At 34.3% G+C, this 20,997-nt stretch overlaps 1 protein-coding gene across 10 annotated transcripts in view; it reads right to left on the bottom strand.

Moving 5' to 3' along the window:
- Positions 1 to 2,759: 2,759 nt before the first annotated feature.
- LOC145688034 (uncharacterized) overlaps positions 2,760 to 20,997 on the bottom strand; it is a 188,010-nt gene continuing 169,772 nt past the window's right edge. For 8 of the 10 annotated variants that reach the window (XM_081761731.1, XM_081761728.1, XM_081761725.1 and 5 more), the window contains 2 exons: positions 18,495 to 18,736; positions 2,760 to 5,140 (listed from right to left, as the gene is read on the bottom strand). In XM_081761731.1, the coding sequence (XP_081617857.1) occupies positions 18,506 to 18,736 (231 nt within the window). In that variant the 3' untranslated portion in view covers positions 2,760 to 5,140; positions 18,495 to 18,505. The remainder of the gene's footprint in view (positions 5,141 to 18,494; positions 18,737 to 20,997) is intronic. The other 2 variants (XM_081761724.1, XM_081761732.1) reach the window with 2 other exon arrangements.

The raw sequence follows: 20,997 nt of genomic DNA on the forward strand, positions 1-20,997 counted from the left end.
AAAAAACGTACATTTCTGAAAAAAATACGAACCTTTTTTTATTATTATTATTATTTACAACACTACTGTTCAGCCAATTCGGATCTACAGTGTGCTGATGACTTTAGGTTCAGATGAGGCTCGAGATGAAAATTTGCATGTATACATTTCTTGGGCCAAAATACGGAAACATATTTTAAGCTCTTGCCGGGCCTTCCAAATTCGATCAGCGAAGATCTCTAATAAAAGGAATAATAGAAGTGTATTTAATTGTTCCATTTATATGGTGATTGAATGGAAGAAAGGCTGTTGGATCGAATAAGGGCAAGTAACAGTTTATTTCATTATAACCTATTATTCCCTGTCATTACGAAATCTAGATTAATAAACATGTTTTTCATTAAAAAAATAATAAGTAATAGAATCAAGGTTTCCTGTTGATTGTGTCTAAACAATTCCAACACTGAAGAAATATTTTTCACAACTTTGGGTTAGGCTCTATTCTGTTCAACTAATTTAAGACACTTGAGGGAAGAAAAAAGTGCAAGGGCCATCCAGAAAAAAATGCATGTTTTGCATCGTATTCACCATACACATTCAAGTACTTACTGTAGCATGACACTAGTTTTTCTATATTGTCATTGTACTCGTTCCCGCCAATGCATTAAGAGTACTCAACGCATTTTTGAGTTCATCAGCAGAGAGAAAATGTTTTCCGAACAGTCTTTTAACTTCCAGAGCAAGTAGATATCAAAACCCTATTACACTCCGCACCTAACAGCTGGCAGGATTCTCAATTTTCTAGCACATGTTCAGCGCTCAAAACTCGATAGTGTTCATGTTCACATCTACAACTTCTCGCTGCCTGATTCAAATTCGGAGATCTTATGTGCTGCGTGCTAAACTCGAATATTTGTTCTTTCTGTAAAGCACTTTCCTACTCCGATGAACTCAAAAGATGCCGTCATATATGGTTCAATACATTGGCAGCTTTATTACAGATTACAATGCCGGTTAAAAAAAAAAAAAAAAAAAAAATCACGCTATAATAAATACTTGTGTATGGCAATAAATAGAGAAGTAAAGTACGTAGTTTCCGTATCACAAATACTTGGCATACATCACTTGTCGTTTGTTTCACACCAAAACGTTTCTCTTGTTTGGATGATCCTCGTATATAGCCCAATAAATTTCCAAGAATAATCCAGAAAGATGGTAAAGCATTGTTGAAAAATGCTTTTTAAATATAGTGGCATACAAAAAAGAATTGTAAGGTTGAAAAATGATATAATATTTCTCACCCTATTCGGGCACAATACATAGTACCCGAAACTCTCCAAGTTTATCATATGTTAATTACAAACTTCAATGTGTGCAAACTGGGTCACAGGATACATATTCACATGGTACTCAAATAAATTCCAGTTTCGCTATAATGGCCTGCAGTACATGCGTTATCCGAACATGAAGTGTCTGGATGGACAATAATACGTAATATGTAAACGCTGTTTCTAACGAACGTCCAAAGAAAGAAATCGGATGTTATTAGGATTCGGTGAACAGGGTGGCCAAAAAAGAATATTGCTGCCTTCATTTGCAGTACGACCGATTCGGCATTATGGAAGAACATGATTAAAAAGCACTTGTAGATTCCTATGAAAATGGCGGGAGTTCCCTTCGATTGTAGACTATAATCGACACTAATTGGTATTCAGCTCGGGTTACAAACAGTTTTCTAACGTCAGAAATGACTCACCAGTCGCAGTTGCTTTTTACACTTTTCACATTATCACTTTTGTACTCATTGATTGTGGGGACTACAATCAGACGTACTTGGTGTTTCAATCAGACAGATGAGGTCGACCAGCAACTCTTGCCTGACACAGGCATCCAGTTTCCACAAACTGTCGGTACCATTTGGTTATGGTATTCTTGTGTTGTGCGACTTCTTTGAACCGTGCATGGAACTCACGCTGCACTGTAATCTCAGATCAGGGCACCTAAAATGGATCACATAGAAAGCCGCCTTCTGCTGCGATGCTGTCTCGGAAACTGACCTCGCGTCTCTGTAGGAAGCATAAGAAGCCAACTGCTGGCAGAGCATCAGGAACTTGTATTTGGAGCCCCTGAATTTGGAGGATGTTACCGTGTAAGGTAAGAAATATATTCATTAACTTTTGAAACCGCACCATTTTTTCGTGTCTCCCGTATAGTATGGGAATTTTTCCTGGTTTTGTATTTGTATATTTAGTAAAAATGAAATGAAATATTTAAGCTTTACGTCCCACGGTTATGCCGGCTAGGCTAAAGGAGACGGTGATGATGAGAAGTGAATGAAATGGTGGAATGAAGAAAGTGGGAGGAAACGGGAGAACTCCGAGAAAACCCACGCACATGGTGTTTGCCTACCACAAAATTCACTTGGCGCGAACTGGGATCGAACCAAAGACCCCCTGCACCAGAGGTAAACGCTCTGCCACTGAACCACCACGGACCTCGTAGGTTTAGTGGTCGACGTATATACTTACATGAAGTAACATGTTTATATGAAACAATGGTGTGAAATGAGGGATGTTTGATTAAATGAATGTCTATAGTTTGTGAAAATAATTCCCTCGATATTTGGCAACGTCGATAAAAGTCATTCGATTCTCTGATTTTCATTAAAATAAATTGGTTTTCATTAAGAAAGAAAAAAAACATACAGGGTTTCTACCTGTTCTTCAAAAATGTTGCACTCTATAAAACAGCACAATAAAATAACCTGAGCAGTACTATAATAAACTAACGCCTTTATTTTAATATTTTGAAAAATCAGAACACAAAACTATTAACACTGGGCCTTCTCTTTCAAAACAGTGTCACGAATAAAAAATAAATACTTTAAACAAGATTAACATGATAATCTTTTTTACACTCTATATTGACAGATATCTTCTCGTCATATAAAAATAATTTGTACGTTGACTACAAAAGCGAATTCTGCTTATGAAGTTAATTTTGCCAATAACGTCTGAATAATTTGACTCATTACAGAATATAGGTTTGGATTTCAATTATTAAAATTCTCTGCTAACGCAAGAAAAGGTTGAACAGACAGACAAATTCTTTGAGTATCAGGAGAGGGAAATGAATTAAAGGAAATTCATTTTTGAAGTCAACGAACTAAAATTATCACATGCAATTTAGTGAGGCAGTGGATACACAATATCTTTGACTACATTTACTCTTAAATATATTTTTCTTTGTTTATTAATGTAGCAAATATACAAAAAAAAAATGTTTAGTGTTTCTTGTTTAAACATGGCAGCTATGTGCAGATGCATTGTTCCAGATCGCTATACATCTATCTACACAGATGAATACAATATTGGAAAAGAAGTTCCACGTATGTCTATACCTAACAGTCTTAACTTTCGTATTTAGTTAAAAACTGAGTTTCCTTTTAGTTCTAATCTAAAATTTACCTCAGTTCTATTCCTGATTCTAACATGCAGCTCAGAAGGAAGCTCAACTTCTAGCAATCCAAAATTACGCTGGTACATTCAAAAACAAAAAGACGACTGAAAGGTACGATTTCTTAATACTTAAAAATGTGTACCATGCGTTGTATAGCTACGTAGGAAACATACATCACGAGTAAACAAAATAAAATCCACTGCCCACCAACTTGATAAAAATATATCTTACACGACATTCATATTTTAAACATAACACTTGAAACACATTTCAAGTAGTAATAAAACGTTTTAAAACTTATGAAATGTTCCTAACAAACTTATAACTCAAATGTTTACGGCAAAGATTTTCTATCGGTACTGAACCACAAAACATTTTGCAATTTTTTTAATTAAATAAGTGCCATATTTAAATGATTATTATTCAAGAATGAAATGATGTTTATGAATAATATAATGTACATATTTTTCTTATAGTAATAACGAAAATTTTAGTAACAGAAGCTACAGTCGATATGTAAGTGGCTACCTGATTTAATTTATCAAAATATTTGAGAATATGACCTCCTGAACAGTCTTACATAAAATACTGATAAACTTTAACATATTTTGCAATCTGAATAGTAGACTTTTCAAAACTTATTAGTACGTTTACTAAAGAATCAAATGTTTTAGAGCAATTATGGCATAATCTCGAAAACAAAGTTAATTATGCAGTTAAAACACTTCTAACGCAAGATGGTTGAATTATTCGAAATTATTTCAACGTGATTAAACAAACAGGCGCAATTAGATTAATTTTACTATTAGCTGAATAATAACATATCAGAGATTTTCCTCTGAACACCAGACTCTTCAAATCTTATTATGCAATTTTACTAAAGAATCAAATGTTTTAGTAATTTAAGCATTAACATAATCTCTAAAACAAATTTACTTATGCAAAGATAAAACCCTTCTAACGCACGTATGGCTGAATTGTTCGAAATGATTTCAACGTGATCAAAGAAAAACGCACAATCAGGTTAATTTTACTATTAACTAAACGACAGCGTACCAAACCTTTTGCTCTGAACACCATACTCTTCGAACCTTATTATGCAATTTTACTGAAAAATTAAATGTTTTAGTAATCTGAGCACTAACATAATGTCCAAAACAAAATTAATTATGCAAAGTTAAAATATTTTTAACTTAAGTTTATCTAAATTATTCGAAGCTGTCTCAACATGATTAAACAAAACAATTACATTAACTTGGCTATTAACTAAATACAATTACATTAACTAAATAAATTATGTGCCAGACATTTTCCTTATTACACAACAATCGACACATTGTGGCCACGTATATACCTCAATTTAAATTGAATCATTTGAGAAACTCTTACACAGAAACGAAACAACTTCTCAAAGTTTTAACACTAACATGTTACCGTAACAATGCAGACTTTTAAGTACGTTTGTTGTCTTAGGCTTTGAGCAATTCTGAACAATAAGCTCAGAAAAGAATTTTATTAACGACATTTTTGTCATCAGTCAAATTTTATTTTACGCTCTCTTTTCCTACCAATTCGGAACAATTTCTTTCTCGTAACTGTTTATGTCTAACAATCGAGATTAGTATCTCTTCCTTTCTCTATCCAACATTTTTTTCATTCTTTCGATAGCAATACGAGGATCTTCATCTGGCAACGGTGGACACTGAAAATAAATAAATGAAAATGAAATGAAATATCTAACCTCTCACGAATATCCTTTTAAACTAAACAAGATGGAAGTGAATAATTACAAATGAGAATGAGAATATAGGAGGAAGGGAGAACACTGAGAAAATCCAAGGATGCGAGGTTGTTAACTACAAACTGACATGACCTGGCCACAAACCGTCTCAGCTCAGTGCTCTACCACTGAGCCACAAAATTTTACGTCGTTTCTTAGCAGTGATGGACACATGCATATTATAACATGATTAGCTGAAATGCTCGTTTCTCGCACAGGGAAAAATGGTTTACGGAAAATATTTTAGCCTCCTCTGCCCCTTAGGATACACATATCAATGAAAATGTAACAATTAGAGATGCAAGGGCTCGGAAGAAAACCGGCTTTTTTGGAAAAAACTCGGTTTTTTCTGCTTCGCTTTTCTGCTTCGGAAATTTTGGTCTTTTTTGAAAATTTTGCTTTAAACTGATAAAGCAGACTTTATTTCGCTTCTCTACAACAAAAAACTCATTTAATTAGTGGTTGATGCTGATAATAATATAAAACATCGAAAATAAACTATGAATTTCGAAAAGATATTTCGAACATTTTTTCTTCAACATTTATTTATTTATTGTCTTCAACAGAGAATATATTCTCCAATTACAGAAGACCTGTACAATATATTTTACAAGTTTACTATTGTAATAGATTTAAAAGAAAAATAATAAAAAAGTAATAAGAATATAGATAAATATATACAATTAATTTTGTAACAAACTATTTAAAAGTGAAATAGCTACAGTAGCAGAAATACATGAAATTAATACGCTTATACATAAATATGTGAATATGCTTTTAGGAATTCATAAAACATTTTGTCGCAACAATTCACAATAGGTTCGAAATGACATATTAAAATCTAAATACGGCAATTTTTGTGATATAATATTATATGTTTTGCACATTCGGATCAATGGTGAACTGCTGTAATGCTCCGTTCTAGGTGTATCATATAATAATAAGCACCTCTGTCGAGTATTAGCCATTTTTGTGTTAAATTTTAATAGTCCCAGAAACGAACTGTTATCGTATATACCTTTAATCAGTTTGTATAAAAATATTTGTTCATGTAGTTTTTGTCTATTAGATAATTTAGTATAATCAAATTCATTTAGCAAATGCTGGTATGATATTCTATGTCTTGTAGCTGAGATGTGGTATTTCCGGAAATATAAATAACGTAGAAAACGTTTCTGAACTGCTTCTATTTTATTGGAATGGGAGAATGTAGAAGTTTTCCATATTAAGGATCCGTATTCCAACTTACTTCTTACTAGACTATTAAATAAAACTTTACTAGAATTAATAGTTCTAAAGTTTGCAGCGTTTCTGATGATAAAACCTAATTGTTTGTATGCACATTTAACTATATAATCCAGGTGATTGTTAAACGTAAGTTTTGAATCTAATATTACACCCAAATCTTTAATATAATTTACCCTCTGAACTAACTGTTTATTAATTGTATATTGAACTTCCGGGCTGTGCTTAATATTACTAAACACAATATAATTACATTTCTTAACATTAAATTGAAGTCTATTTCTTACTGACCAGTTATACAATTCATCAATGTCCTGTTGTAGATATAGGCTATCTCTTTGATTATTTACTTCGATAAATAATTTAATATCATCTGCGTACATTAGGCAGTTGGCATATTTAACAGTATTAAATATATCATTAATATATAATATAAAAAGAAGAGGTCCAAGGTTGGATCCTTGAGGTACTCCAGTATTACATCTATATTCTACGGACTTAAATTGTTTGTACATCACATATTGCACTCGATCCGTAAGGTACGATCGGAAGAGTTTTATATATTGTGAACATAATCCAAATTTATCAAGTTTATCCAATAGTATTGTATGATCAATCTTGTCAAATGCTTTGGAAAAGTCAAAATAGACTGAGTGGACAGATGAACGCCTATGGAAAATAGTATATATGTATTGAACATAATTAATTAAATTTGTAATTGTAGATCTGCCAGGGTAAAACCCATGTTGAAATTCCGAAATATGTGGTTTGACATGCTTTAGAATTCGATCAAACAAAATTTGTTCAAATATTTTTGCTGGTGCACATAATATTGCTATAGGTCGATAATTTTCAATTACTTTGCTATCTCCTGATTTCAAAACAGGACATACTCGAGTTGTTTTCCATAATGTAGGGAAACAACTAGTTTTTATAATCATATTAAAAATGGAGCAAAGTGGATTCATAAGTAGTTCAGAGCATGCCTTAAGTATATAAGGATGTAATCCATCAGGTCCACCAGCCTTTTTTGGTTTAAGTTTCTTTATAGCAATTCTATATTCATTGATGGATACACTATTTAAAGTTAAACTATGAGAAACAAACATATTATCACTAGTGGGCCAATCCATGTTATTGGGGGAGGTTTCATATACAGATTGAAAGAATTGGGCATACCCATCAGCTATACTTTTACCAGTTTCCAATACATTATTTTGATATTTACATTATGAATTCCACAGGATTAACCAATGTATATAATAAGAAATTTTTAACCTCCTATATACAAAAGTAAGCAGAGTTGGCAAGAACCGTGGTTGTTTTTGAAAATGCCAAAAACCCGTTTTGGGGGGGATGTTTAAACCAGGCTTTTTTGGTTTAAACCAGGCTTTTTTGATTTAGATTTTTTGCTTTATGTATTTATATTACATATTCACAGAAATAAGTTTGTTTCGCCTTGGTGTTATTATGCAACAGCGGGGTTATGCCGGAAGAACTCCCATAAGCTTAAAGAAGTCCGGTCAGTAAATTTCTTAAATTGAGAAGCTCCCGCCCTAGCCATTGGGAAAATCCTGTCATTACTTGAAATGTAAGACAATAACGGGAAAATCCTGTTATTGCTTTGCATGTAAAAATTAAAGTTCAACGTACCATAATCAGTACGCTAAAACTGAGGTATTAAATTACAAATTTAGTGCGTACATATCATTGAAAGTCCAATCCAAGCTAATGTTGGAAGCTACGTAGGCAATCGATAAATTTTGCCAATTTCTATCAATATATTTAAGCAATCTTGGCTTCTTTATAAAACAACACGCATTTAGGCATGCAGAAATATACAATTTGGTTTGTTTCGCATATTTAGGCTTAACATCCTTACGAAATACCGAGTTTATCAAGAAGAAGACTTTCGCTTAAACTGACATCCGAACCGCTACCTGGGGTTACGCATGAAAGAAGGTTTGTGGTTCGACCGAGAATTGAACATGGGACACCTTGATTAAAAGGTGAAAGGGAAATAAAACTATTGCAGGTGGTTTGATATTTGGAAACGTCACCATGAAGTTCATACGATTCGCATTTTTCATTCTTTTTATTTTTGTGGTTTAAACCAGTTATTAAAAAAAAAAAAAAAAAGTTGGTGTAAACCAGCCAACCCTAAAAGTAAACACTTCTTTTAAAAGAATACACAAATAACTAGCAAAATAGTATGTAGTATTTTTACTTCAAAATATTCCATACCCTCTTTTTGAAACAAAATAAAATTAAAATAAAACATAAGAGAAATACTTAGATTTATATGATACACTTAAAGGCTGCACATCTAGAGCTTTTGGTTCTGTATATTCTTGAAATTCTACAGTTAAGTTTTATAGAACCACCATCACAGTTTACCCAATCCTCAAGTTTTCTGAATTTTTAACAAGAGGGATTCAACATATCATTACGGAACTCCCCCCCAAAAAAAACTACGGAATATATTTAAGTTAAGCTAAATACAACTGCACAACAAACATGACTGAGTGATTAGCTTTTGCGCTTCTATCGGGAAGTCCGGGATTCAACCAGCATTCGACCATTCTGACAAAGCTTTTCTTCATTCCATATGTGAATGTAGAAATAGTGCGTATACTGTGAGTTGGGCGACTTCCTTTCTTATTGTTTTTAAATCGTTATTATTACTAATTACCAGCAGTGACGGTTTTGCGAAGGTTAGGGGGGCGGTTTTTCGGACTGAAGCCCGTTCCCCAAAGTTACGGAATGTCTGCAACAAACGAAATATCTATTAGTTATGCCTTTACTCATAAACTTTAAGCTACCGTCAAATAAAAATTACGAATGTTTAAAAAAACTAAACATTAGTAAGAAAAACCCTTCCCAAAATACTTTTCTAAATCCGCCACTGATTCTCAGTATAAAATGATTTTTAAAGTTGTATCCGGAAGATTATTGCTAAACATATAAACGAAACGAAATATTAGTTATGCCTGTACTCATAAACTTCAAGCACCTCCCAAATAAAATTAGGACTTTTTAGGAAACGAAACAATCAGAAAAACCCCTCCTAAAGTACTTTTCTAAATCCGCTACTGATTATTTGTATAAAGTGGTATTCAAGGTTGTGTCCGGAAAATTATTGCTAAATCACTTCACAGCTACAGTATAACAGAAATGTGGAAGTACGGTTTGACGGATATATTGAAAAACGTACGCTTTGACCGATAAATAGAAAAACGGGCAAGTTTAACTTTTGCGCTAGAAGCTAGAGTACTAAAAGCTCTTAGAAATGAAACACGGATGACAAACTAGAGAAGAAAAAAGATGTCGATAACTCAAAAGTTAAAATAAAGTTAAATAGCCTCTAAAATTACCCTCAAATACTACATTCTTCATGTTAGCTTTAATTCGTAAAACATGTGCTCCATCCATCTTGATGGTGAATTTCAGAGCGAAATATCACATTCAGGTCATGGAATTCTTATCTAACTATAGAATATACTATAAGAAAGCTATTTAGATAGAAAAATCATGAAGTTGAAAAAAGCCAAAATTTCCAAAATTCTCGTTTTTTTCCCCAAAAAGCCGGCTTTTTATGTGAAAAAAAAAACATCGATTCAAAAAAGCCGGCTTTTTTGCATCTCTAGTAACAATACATACAACATAAATTATTTTATTCGGTATAAATTTTGAATCCACCATCCAGTAGCCTTTTAATCAAGTTACATAATAAAATCCCAGCTTCAAGTAGGTACCATGTTCAAAAATGTATTCCTAACTGTCGAACCGTTTCCCGTTACGCGATCACAAAGTTCAGACAACATTGATTTCAATATGAAGAAAGAAATTACAGAAAACGCCTTTCTTCTCCCCTTAAAACCGAAATTCAAAAAAGTGGAGAGACGTTTCCCTTGGTGAGGAGTGTATACAGAGTTTCATCTTCTTAACTTGACGGGCTCGTGAGATACTGTATTATTGGCTGAAATTTTGAACCCTCTCTAGCCCTTTGGGATGAGCCCATTAAGGCGGTTGCTACCTTTTCGCTGAGTCGAGTTTTCCCCTATCTAATAACATTGGAACTTTTTTCGTGTTTTCCTCAGCAAGCAATGAACAAATCCTTACAAAAATTTGCATGGAGTCAGGTCGATAATAAAGGATTCATTATACGAGCTTATAATTTTACTAAAAGCCTCCAATTAAGTTATTCATTCCCCCATTTTTTTCATGTGAAGATTTGCAAAAGTGCAATCTCTGTTTTTCCCTGTTTGTGTTAGCAGCGTGAGGGAAATTCGGGCTAGCCATTTAAAACAGGTTTTTAAACTCTGACCATATCACATCTGTGGAATGAAATTTTCTAGTCCGCTCGTATTTTTCGAAGACAGATTTTTGGCACTGAGGAGTGGGCGCTCTTTATTTTCTTTGCTGAACCTATTGCTTTTAGTATATTCGTCCAGTCTCATTTGGAGTTTTTGTGGTTACTTTCAAACCTTGCAAGATGCCTCTTGCATCTCATGTATTTCAGTCTTACACCTGGTGATTGGTTATACAAATATAAATTAGCAGACGATTGTGATACCAGATAAATGTCCTGTGTTGGGGCCGCGGTGGCTCAGTGTTAGAGCGTTCACCTCTGGTGCACGTGGTCCTTGGTTTGATCTCAGCTTGCGCCAAGTGAACTTTGTGGCGGACAAACACCGTGTGTGTGTGTTTTCTCGGGGTTCTCCCGTTTCTTTCCACTTTATTCGTTCCGCCATTTCATTCATTGCTTATCATCACCGTCTCCTTTAGCCTAGCCGGCCTATCTGTGGGACATAAAACTTACAGATTTCATTTCATTTTCAAATTTCCTGTGTGAAATAATAATAATAATAATAATAGGAAATCCGTGACACAACAGATTGTAACGAACAGAGAATATCAGTGCAGCTTTGACATTAGTAACTTAATTAAAATGTGTGATCACCACATCGGTTCCTCCTTGCCGGTTTGTTTCTCCGACCAGAGACTGGCCACGCTGCAGACACCAGTAGGGTTTTCACATTGAAAACACCAGCGCTATTTGACTTTTGTAACCTCACGGAAACAGGTAAACCAGTGGAGGTGGCGTTTTGGAATAACTATATATTTGAAACTGCGAATAGTAGTACAGAATGTTTATGCTAAATAATAATCGTTTCATTTTTACCACTTACAATGGAAATTTAGAAATAAACTCTTTTTTATTTATTTATTTATTTTTCTTTATTGTTACACAAATGTGTTCTTAGCGTGAATGCTGTCGAATTCTGTTCCTAGTAATGACGGATTTTTTGGTATTGTTTCAGTATCGTGAGGCAACTGGGAAACTGAAGAACTAACCACACATTACCCTTCTAACAGAGCACATTTTTAGGAGAAAGTGAAGTGTAATATCAGGGATTCTTTTACTATACAAGAAAACATCTATACATAATGAAATATGTACTGTTAATGTAGATACAAACGTAATTTTTTTATTATTACTTTTCGAAATATGAATAGGGAGTTATTTCTTCAAAACAGGGGATACGGACTTATTAGTGTTACCTGCTAATAATAACCTTGTAACTTACGCATTCTAAATATGAAATATTCATTTTCCAGATGGTGAACGCGAAATTTCATCTATAGCTACAACATATATACAAATAATACAATACATATTAACAAAATAATTTTAATTTTATGCATTATTTTTTCATGCTTCATTTTAAAATATAGGGCGTTTTTGTTGTTGTTGTTGTTGAAGTATACCAATTTGTCAATGTGATACATATTAAACTAAAACATTACCGTATGAGTATAAAAATATGTGATGGACTACTTTGTTACATCAAACCAAAACATTATGTGTAAATAAAGTTGTTAGAAAAATAAATAAACAAGCAGTATAATCAAAATGCTAAATATCAGCAAAGTACTGTTCACAATTTAAATATCTATGAGCATACACCAAAATCCCTAGGCAAGCTTCTACGTTGAAAAAAAAGTAAACAAAATTCACAAGGCCACGCTAAACATAAATACAGGAAAAATTAAATAAAAAATGTTATTAGTAAAATTTCTATCCTTCCCCTCCAAAACTGTCTCAAACAAGTGAGTAACTTGCTTAAATTATACTGTTCTACCACTTTTTAATTTTGTCGATAGGTGGCCAAAGTTACACTCAAAGTATTGACTTCAATCAATACAAATAAATCAAACAAAACACTAACATTCCAGATTTATTTATACAATGAGTATGTCATAGTTTTCTTTTTAAACTTAATTTTCATTTCACGTATAATTTTTATAAGAAATAATTTGGTTTCATACGTTATTTTCACGCAAGAAAAGAAAGAAAAAATATAATACGTCCAAGTAGTTTGATTACAGCATTACAGTATATACAAACTACTTTTTTGTTATATTATGCTATGTACACTGTAAGATCAAACCACAAGTTCTCTAAGCGTACACATTCCATTTTAAAAAGTAGTTCAAATAAGATGCTAACGAAATTTTGCTGACGTCTCTCGAAACTTATCTAAGAATCAACTTTAAAAAATTCTGGGTGTACTGGGAGTGAGTAAAGAAAGAATACAAATATAGATTAAAAAGAGATCTTTCAAAAAAATCTGCAGTTAACAAGAATATAGTTAAACAAATCTAAAAGATTCTATAAAATAGATGTAAACAAATCTTCAGTCAGATCAATTGATTTCCTAAATTCTCTTTGTACCACCTTTTATATAAATATAAAATATATATAAAAATAAATGTATACAATATATATTGGTATTGTTGTTCATTATTATGTTTGATCTAAATCTAAAGTTGACTGGTAATAAGTTTTATTTTGTATTATTTTGAGCACTATTCGTTGTTACAAACTATACACTTTATTTTAAATTGAAATATAATAATAATAATAAAAAAAAAACACAAATAGTTCTCTTAGCAAGATGCGTTACTATAAAAGTAGTTTTTCTTTTACCAGTTTAGAAGTTTATAATAAATACCTCATATATAGATAGAATGGGCAAGTTACAAGGTTATTAGCATGCTGTTACTTGGAGTCAAGAAAGTTATGTCTATTTATGTTTCGAAAAAAGTTATAATAATAATAAAGTGATATTCGCTTTGGTATACACTAAAAGTATCTTTATTCAATAGAGACAGTTCGCTACTAACTGCTTACAACTGTCTCTACTTGACGGGGAGAAAAGCTAACGTAAAAGAAGAATGGATTTGTTCTCGTTGTTTTTATTTTTCTGCTTTCAGCAAAGAAAACTTACTCCAACGCCCCCTCACCGAAATGCCATAAATATGTCATTCCTGAAAAGGGTTCCCTCACAGCTGTGGACAATGTTCAAACTTCAAATTAACCCTAGATACTCGCCGCAGCCTGCTAGAAGAGAGAACGCAGTGTCGTCAATGCATTGTTGCAAATCTTCACATGAAAAAAAGGGGGGAATAAATGACTTTATTGGAGGTTTATAGTAAAATTATAAGCTCGTATAACGAATTCTTTATTATTGACCTGACTCCATGCAAATGTTTATAAGGATTTGTTCATTGTTTGCTGAGAAAAACACGAAAAAAGTTCCAATGTTATTAGACAGGGGAAAACTCGACTCAGCGAAGAGGTACCAACTGCCTTAATCAAAGTAGCATAATAAAAACTCAGCTCAAGGTAGGAACTAAGTACGTTCCCAAATTCATTCAAACTATTTAACTTGACGGGTTCATGACATACTGTATTCTTTAAATAAATGTTGAACCACTTCTATTCTCCCTTAGGATACGCCCTTGAATCAAAGTAACAGGTTAAAATCCCAAGTGAAGGTAGGTATAGCCCACGCGCGACAAGAAAACTTTGTACAGAGAGGCGATGGGGTAAAGAGTAGAGAGAAGGTGAAGTCTATTTTCAAAATCTGGGGATGGAAAATGGTTTGGGAAAATGGTATGACTATTCATATAAATTTTCTCCGTTCTACATGGTTAGTGTTAGAAACCCGAGTAGACCCGCACCTTTTCTTCCTTTAATTATACTTAGTCCTGGGTGGTTTAGTGGTAAATCGTCCTCTTTCTCTTATCTTCTCTGCCATTATTTGCATGATACAAAATTTTAGCGTTTATAAATGTTGCATATTGGGTTATACCACTTGCTCTCCCCTTTCCTTTCTTTCGGGTTAGTCTTTTCCAAAGAGAAAAAAAGGACTGTGAAGCAAAAGAATGTAATATAAAAACAAATACGAAGTAAAACTGGAATGGAAGGGGGATTCACTTAAAGAAGTGACGGTGGGAAGTAACAAAGGGCATCCATTACGTTCGAAAAAACTCGTGGGTAGTTTACTTGGGGGCGAGTCTGGTATTTCTCATCTCGCTTGTCCAGTGCTGAAAATAATAATATTAAAATAAAATAAAAGGCTTCTCGTTTTTCTTTCTTTCTTTCTTTCTTTCTTTCGCGCCGCCTCCTTCCCTTCCTTACTGTTTCCAATGATGGCAAATGGGAATCAAAACGAGTGGGGTAGGAAGTTAAGTGACATGAAAGAGCATTCATGTTTCAAGAAGCAGCTATTTTGGGTCTCATATTCATCTCCAAAAGTAAACTGATACCACTGCAGATCCCCCTGCCCATGGGTTGAATTGTCTTTTCTTTTCTCTGGGAGGAAATGACAGAAAAGACTGTAATTGGAAGGGGAGTTCGATTTTAGTACCTGATTCGATCCCAGGTCATGTAAACCAAAGAAATGAAAAAGGGAAATTGTGGAAGCAGTGCTGCATGGAAGAATGGCAGGGGTGGTGGCTCTTCTGTAGAAAAGCTGAATTTGACGTCCGCCTAAAACCCTCGTTCAAAAAATACAAATAATCCTTACAGTGACGGCTCCATGGGGAGAACTGTATGAAAAATGTTTTAGAAGTGGAAGAGGGAAGGATGAAAGTCTTTTGAGGGGAACAGCACAATAGGGTTAAAAAATCATTTCCTGGCCAGGACGGAATCATCCCGCTTTCTGGATGAAAACAAAAATTTAGATTTTTAAAAAATAATTTAATAGGTGGTTGGAAGTGGCAAAAGCTATGAGAGAGGGTATCTACTGTGATATATATACGAATTTATTCTACTGTGATATATCTTCCCACTTACTACGCTGTGAACGAAGGATGAATTCATAGGCCGACAAGTAAAAGGTACCCCTCATTGCAAGGCCGTTGGAATAGGAAAAAAAATGAAATGAAATCTTTGTGTTTTACGTCCCACGGTTATGCCGGTTAGGCTAAAGGAGACGGTGATGATGAGTAATGAATGAAATGGTGGAATGAAGAAAGTCACTTGGCGGGGGCTGGGATCGAACCCGGGACCCCAAGCACCAGAGGTGAACGCTCTACCATTGAGCCACCGCGGCCCCTACCGTTGGAATAGGATATGCCACACTGTGGTGCAACACAGAACAATGCAATTTGACCTTCCGCTTGTGAGCTTTGTGATAAGAAAGGAAGATATATACCTACGACAAGAAAAGAAAGACCCTTCTTTTGGCACAGACTTGAGGAACTCGAATGAAAGGAATTCAAGTAAATTTAGTCACCTTTTCTTCTCGCATAATGTTTGTGATCTCTCTCCTTCAGTTCCAACTTCTAACATTTGAGAATTGAAAAAGGGGGAGGGAGGCAAAAGACTGGAACTTCCCTTCTTTTCATGAAAATCTGGGGGGGGGTGCTCTTGTCCTTTCTCTTGTTCATGCTCCCTTCTTTAAATTTGAAAGCTTCCACACAATTGATTGAATTCAAAACTTATTCCAGTGTCATTGACACATTTGCATATCTCTTCCCCTTCTTATTGTTACGAACGACACACTTTTTTGCTCCTTCCCTTTGATCCTTTTTTGTTGAGACTTTCCTATAAAGAGAATAAATATTATTTCCTTGGAAGAGCTGAAAATACCTTTTAAGAAGCTTCAAAGAAACAAACGAAAACCTTCTCTACACACAGAAGTGTCGGAGAGGGAAAAGGTACTCCACCAAATTAATATGCCATAAAAACTTTGAGGGGGAGAAGGTCATCTCTACTCATGATAAGAGGCTGCGGTGGCTAGCCTTTAAATCTTCTCCCTATCTCCTCTATAGCTTACTTCCTAATTTTTAAATTTAGGCAATGATGAGATTGCTGTGGGGTCCGAAGAAAGAGAAAGAAATATCCCTCTACTCAAACCGGAAGTTTTCGTTTCAATTTTGGAAAATATCTCGATAAGTTTGGAAGATTTAGACATCCATAATTTGCAAATGCAGATAATATATATATATATATATATATATATATATATATAAACATTCCACGGAGGTAGGTACGAAAAAACATACATTTCATCTCCATGTATACCAAAAAGTAACCTCCTCCACGACATAACTCAGTTCACGAAGTTTTTTTTTTTTTTTTTTTTTTTTTTTTTTTTTTTTTTTTTTTAATTTTCTTGGAAGAATAGGGATGCCTAAATCGATTGCAGAAAAAACTCTTCTGCTTCACTTTCTTCACACGTAGCTATCTGAGGATCCTTACTTTCAAACTAAAACAGAATCAGTCAGAAAAGAAAGACATTTTTCTCCAGGAAAGGTTTTTCTGGGCTGCTACAAAGTAAGCCCATGTAGAGAATCCCCTGCTGCAAAAAACTGCCCCCTCCCTGGATATTATCTCCTTCCTCGTTTCGGATACTCCCCCCACCCCGAAAAAAAAAAACATACCGTAATCTTACCGAAACGAGGGAAAGAAAAGCCCAAATCCGAGAATTACAAGACCTATCACTTTCATCTCCAATTGAAACATCGGCAAAAATTCTGGTTAACAGCCTACGCACATACCTAGATATCTAAATGAAACAAATAGCTAAGCCCATACCAAACCGGTTTTAGGCCCAAGTATGGGACTGTAGACGAAATAGCACGGCTAGCTAACAATATGAGAAAAGCAACACTTAAGTTAAAACGGTGATGCGCTATTTTATATCTTTCAAATCAATTTGATAGTGTCAGGCATGTTGAACTCCTGGTTACACTAGTCAACATAGATATCCCGACGACAATCATCAGATGGATCTACAACTTCTTACATAATAGATGCACTCAGATAAAAATTCAGGACCAATCATCCGAGGTAATCACACTTCAAAGGGAGGTACCTCAAGGTACCACAATGGCGCCATTACTCTACATATTCAACGTCAACGATACACCACTGAAGTCAGACAGCAAATGCTAATTAGGCTTATACGTCGATGACATGGCATAAAGATTATAATTTTTTGATCCAAAATACGGACAAGTCTTAAAATGACCAGCCATTTAAGATACAGTGCCCAACACGGAACAAATATTTTGAAATTTCTTACCTAAAAATCACCTTTTTAGGTTCTCACATTACTTATACTAAATCTAACCAAATGAATCCTGGAATAGAAAAATGAGACACTTTTCAAAAACACAACCTACTAAAAACACAACCTACTTTCAAAAACACAATTCTTTTCACCCGAAATTTTAGTGATTCCGGACTCGGAAATTTTCGAGTAGCACCAAAAACTGTCAAATACGGACATTTTCCTATTTCATACTTTGTACGACACGGACACGGACCCAAAAATACAAACAGTCGGTACAAAATACGGACATATGGCAACCCTAAGCAGTCTGGGACCTTTATGTTAGGTACCACCCCGGCATTAGCCTGGTGTGAATGAGGAAAACCCAGGAAAACCTCATGCAGTACCATGGACCTTTCCTTGGTTGCATCCTGGCCCTATTTATCCTCAACTGTTGTAAGGCGAGTATTAAGTAATTCCACTCCGCAGGATATATATAGGGATTATACTGTTTATAACGATTATTAGCATGTACTTTTGAAACGTTTAGCACACAATCACGAAATTTGTACACTATTTCTATCTTGTGACACGTAACATTATGAGTGCTTAGCAAGAAATCAATCAGGCCCTTTAGGCTAAATGAAACGGATGGTTATAAAAGTGAATTACTTTACCTGCCTTTTATCTACTCGATGTGGAGTGCACTAGCAATTGTACCAATAAGAGCTCCCATTCTAGGCAAGTTGCCCGGCGGAACACCAAGCACTTCTTTGAATCCCATATTTTTAAGTTTCCATATCTGGTGTTTGGTTAGGACATTTCTATAGACATCTTCCCTCATTACAGCAGTGAAGACGCAAGGCTTGTTTTGCCTCCAAGTTCGGGTTATTCTGCTTATTATGTTATTACTGACACCCTTCATGTTTAAAATAAATAAAATTAATTAGTTACAATCACACAAAAAAGGTGGAAGAAAAATCTTTAAATACAGAAGTTTGTTTTATGTATACTTCTGAATCATAATTTATTTTAATGAATTTACCAAAATCTGGTTAACGTTCGATATCGATTTTTTTCTCTTATTTTTGTTTGTAATTTAATTGTAGAAGTATTAATAACTTTCGTTCGCAATACCTCTAATAAAAGAAGTTATGATATTAAATAAATATGGAATAACAATTCATATGCCACCTTCAACTGATTGATTGATTGAGGTTTAATGGGGACGTCAGTATCGAGGCTATTTGTCCCCGTCCCGATCAACACGACTGCCCAAACGATAATCCAAAAATCAACAAATAAAAATTAACAAAAATACTATTGCAAAAGAGAAATAAAAATATAAAAGAAGAGATACAGTGAAACCTATCAACTTTACCACCTGCTTATCTTGGCCTAGTTCGTCTTGAACGTGCATTTTACCATAAAACATTCGTTACTTACTACTCTATAAGTTGGCCACCTGTCTATCTTGGAAGTTGGCCACATTGAAGCCATATTTACCGTATGATGATAATGATAAATTTACCTGCGTATCTTGGCCACGAAAAATACAGTTTTGTTATTTTTCTTAACTCTTTCGAATTCCCATATGAGAGGCAGATGTTCTGTATTTGTGATTGGACACAAAGCAGCATAGGTTCGCACGATTTGTTCTTGGAGGTCAATGGCCAGATCACTACCCTCATAAAGGGGTGGTGAAGGAATATGTGAATAAGAAAAAGCACGTACAGGAATTCAGGAAATGGTTGTACGTATTTATTTACCCTATCTGTTTTGGTAAAACCATTAGCTATATCAACTCCTCTCATCAGTGGGGAGCTTTAGTAATTCAGGAAAATTCTCAAGATTAAAACTAACCATCTCAATTGTCAACTATTGGCACCTGTCGGCTTGTCAAAAAATAGCGGAGGTGTTTTTTTTTTTTTTTTTTTTTTTTTTTTTTTTTTTTTTTTAGATACGAATTCCCTCAAGATTTTCTCAAAACATCTTTTGCTCCGAGGGAAACACTTCTAGCTCATTAACAAGAGGTAGTTAACTACAATATTAGAATGTGCATAACTGCCAAAAAGAATAAAGCAAATATGTCTAGAATGAACCACCATTCAGTAACAACTGAAAAGTAGTCATATAAATTGCATATGAATTTCTCAATTTATAACTTAGCTTTTCTTGTCTTCAACCTGAATAACTCAGTGTGCTATAATATCAATTTCAATAAACTGAGTACGTACACTTCTATTTCATGGTTGTTTGTGTTATTGTGTTTTCAATCCGAATAATCCAATGTACCAGACTAGTTTTCAAGAAGAGAAAGGTATGCACATATATTAAACATACTATCAAGGGCGCCGATCCTGGGGGGACTGGAGGGCTCGGGCCCCCCAAAGCTCATGTGGCTCCTATTTTATTTATGAGTATACAATATTTGGTATAATTTGAGTGCAATTTGTCTTAAAATCTTCATATATATACCTTCTGCATCTGAATGGGACCCCCTCAAATTTACAGAGAAATCGGCGCTCTTGCATACTATAGTAATATTTTCTAGTACTGTATATTTTTATGATTACTTTATATACATTATTTATAAGTAGCTGTCGTGCCACTGCTTATTAAAATTTTACAATCAAGTAATACTATAAATTCTATTCTAAAATACACAAATCACACTTATTTTCTGTAAGTTGGCCACCTGGCTAAGTTGGACACTTTTCGATGGAACCGATGGTGGCCAACGTAGACAGGTTTCACTGTACAATTATAAATACATGAGAATAAAAAATATAATCAATAACAATAAATAATAATAAAGGTACCAATAGAGAAAATATATAACAATAAATGCCAAAAATAATAAAAAGAATCAGAAATAAACGCTTGATGCGAACCTTTCCACGTGGACCAAGTACCGTCCACTCAGTATGCAGCAGCACGTCTTCCACCATGTCAGATTTCAAAGGAACTGCAGGTGGGCAGATTGCAAAGAAAGAAGAACATGTGCAATTTTTTTCTTTTCGGGGAAAGGAATGTATCATTGAGCCAGTGTATATGCTGGCAAAGTTTTAGGCCATCAACAAAAAGTGGACGACCATGAGCTGGAGCTCACCGAAGATCAACATTAACACAAATAGGAATGGTTTGAGGGAGGGGGGGGGGGGTTCGCTAGTCGATGCA

Source organism: Thermobia domestica, chromosome 6, assembly GCF_964235325.1.
Source record: "Thermobia domestica chromosome 6, izTheDome1.hap1.1, whole genome shotgun sequence".
NCBI lineage: Eukaryota > Metazoa > Arthropoda > Insecta > Zygentoma > Lepismatidae > Thermobia > Thermobia domestica.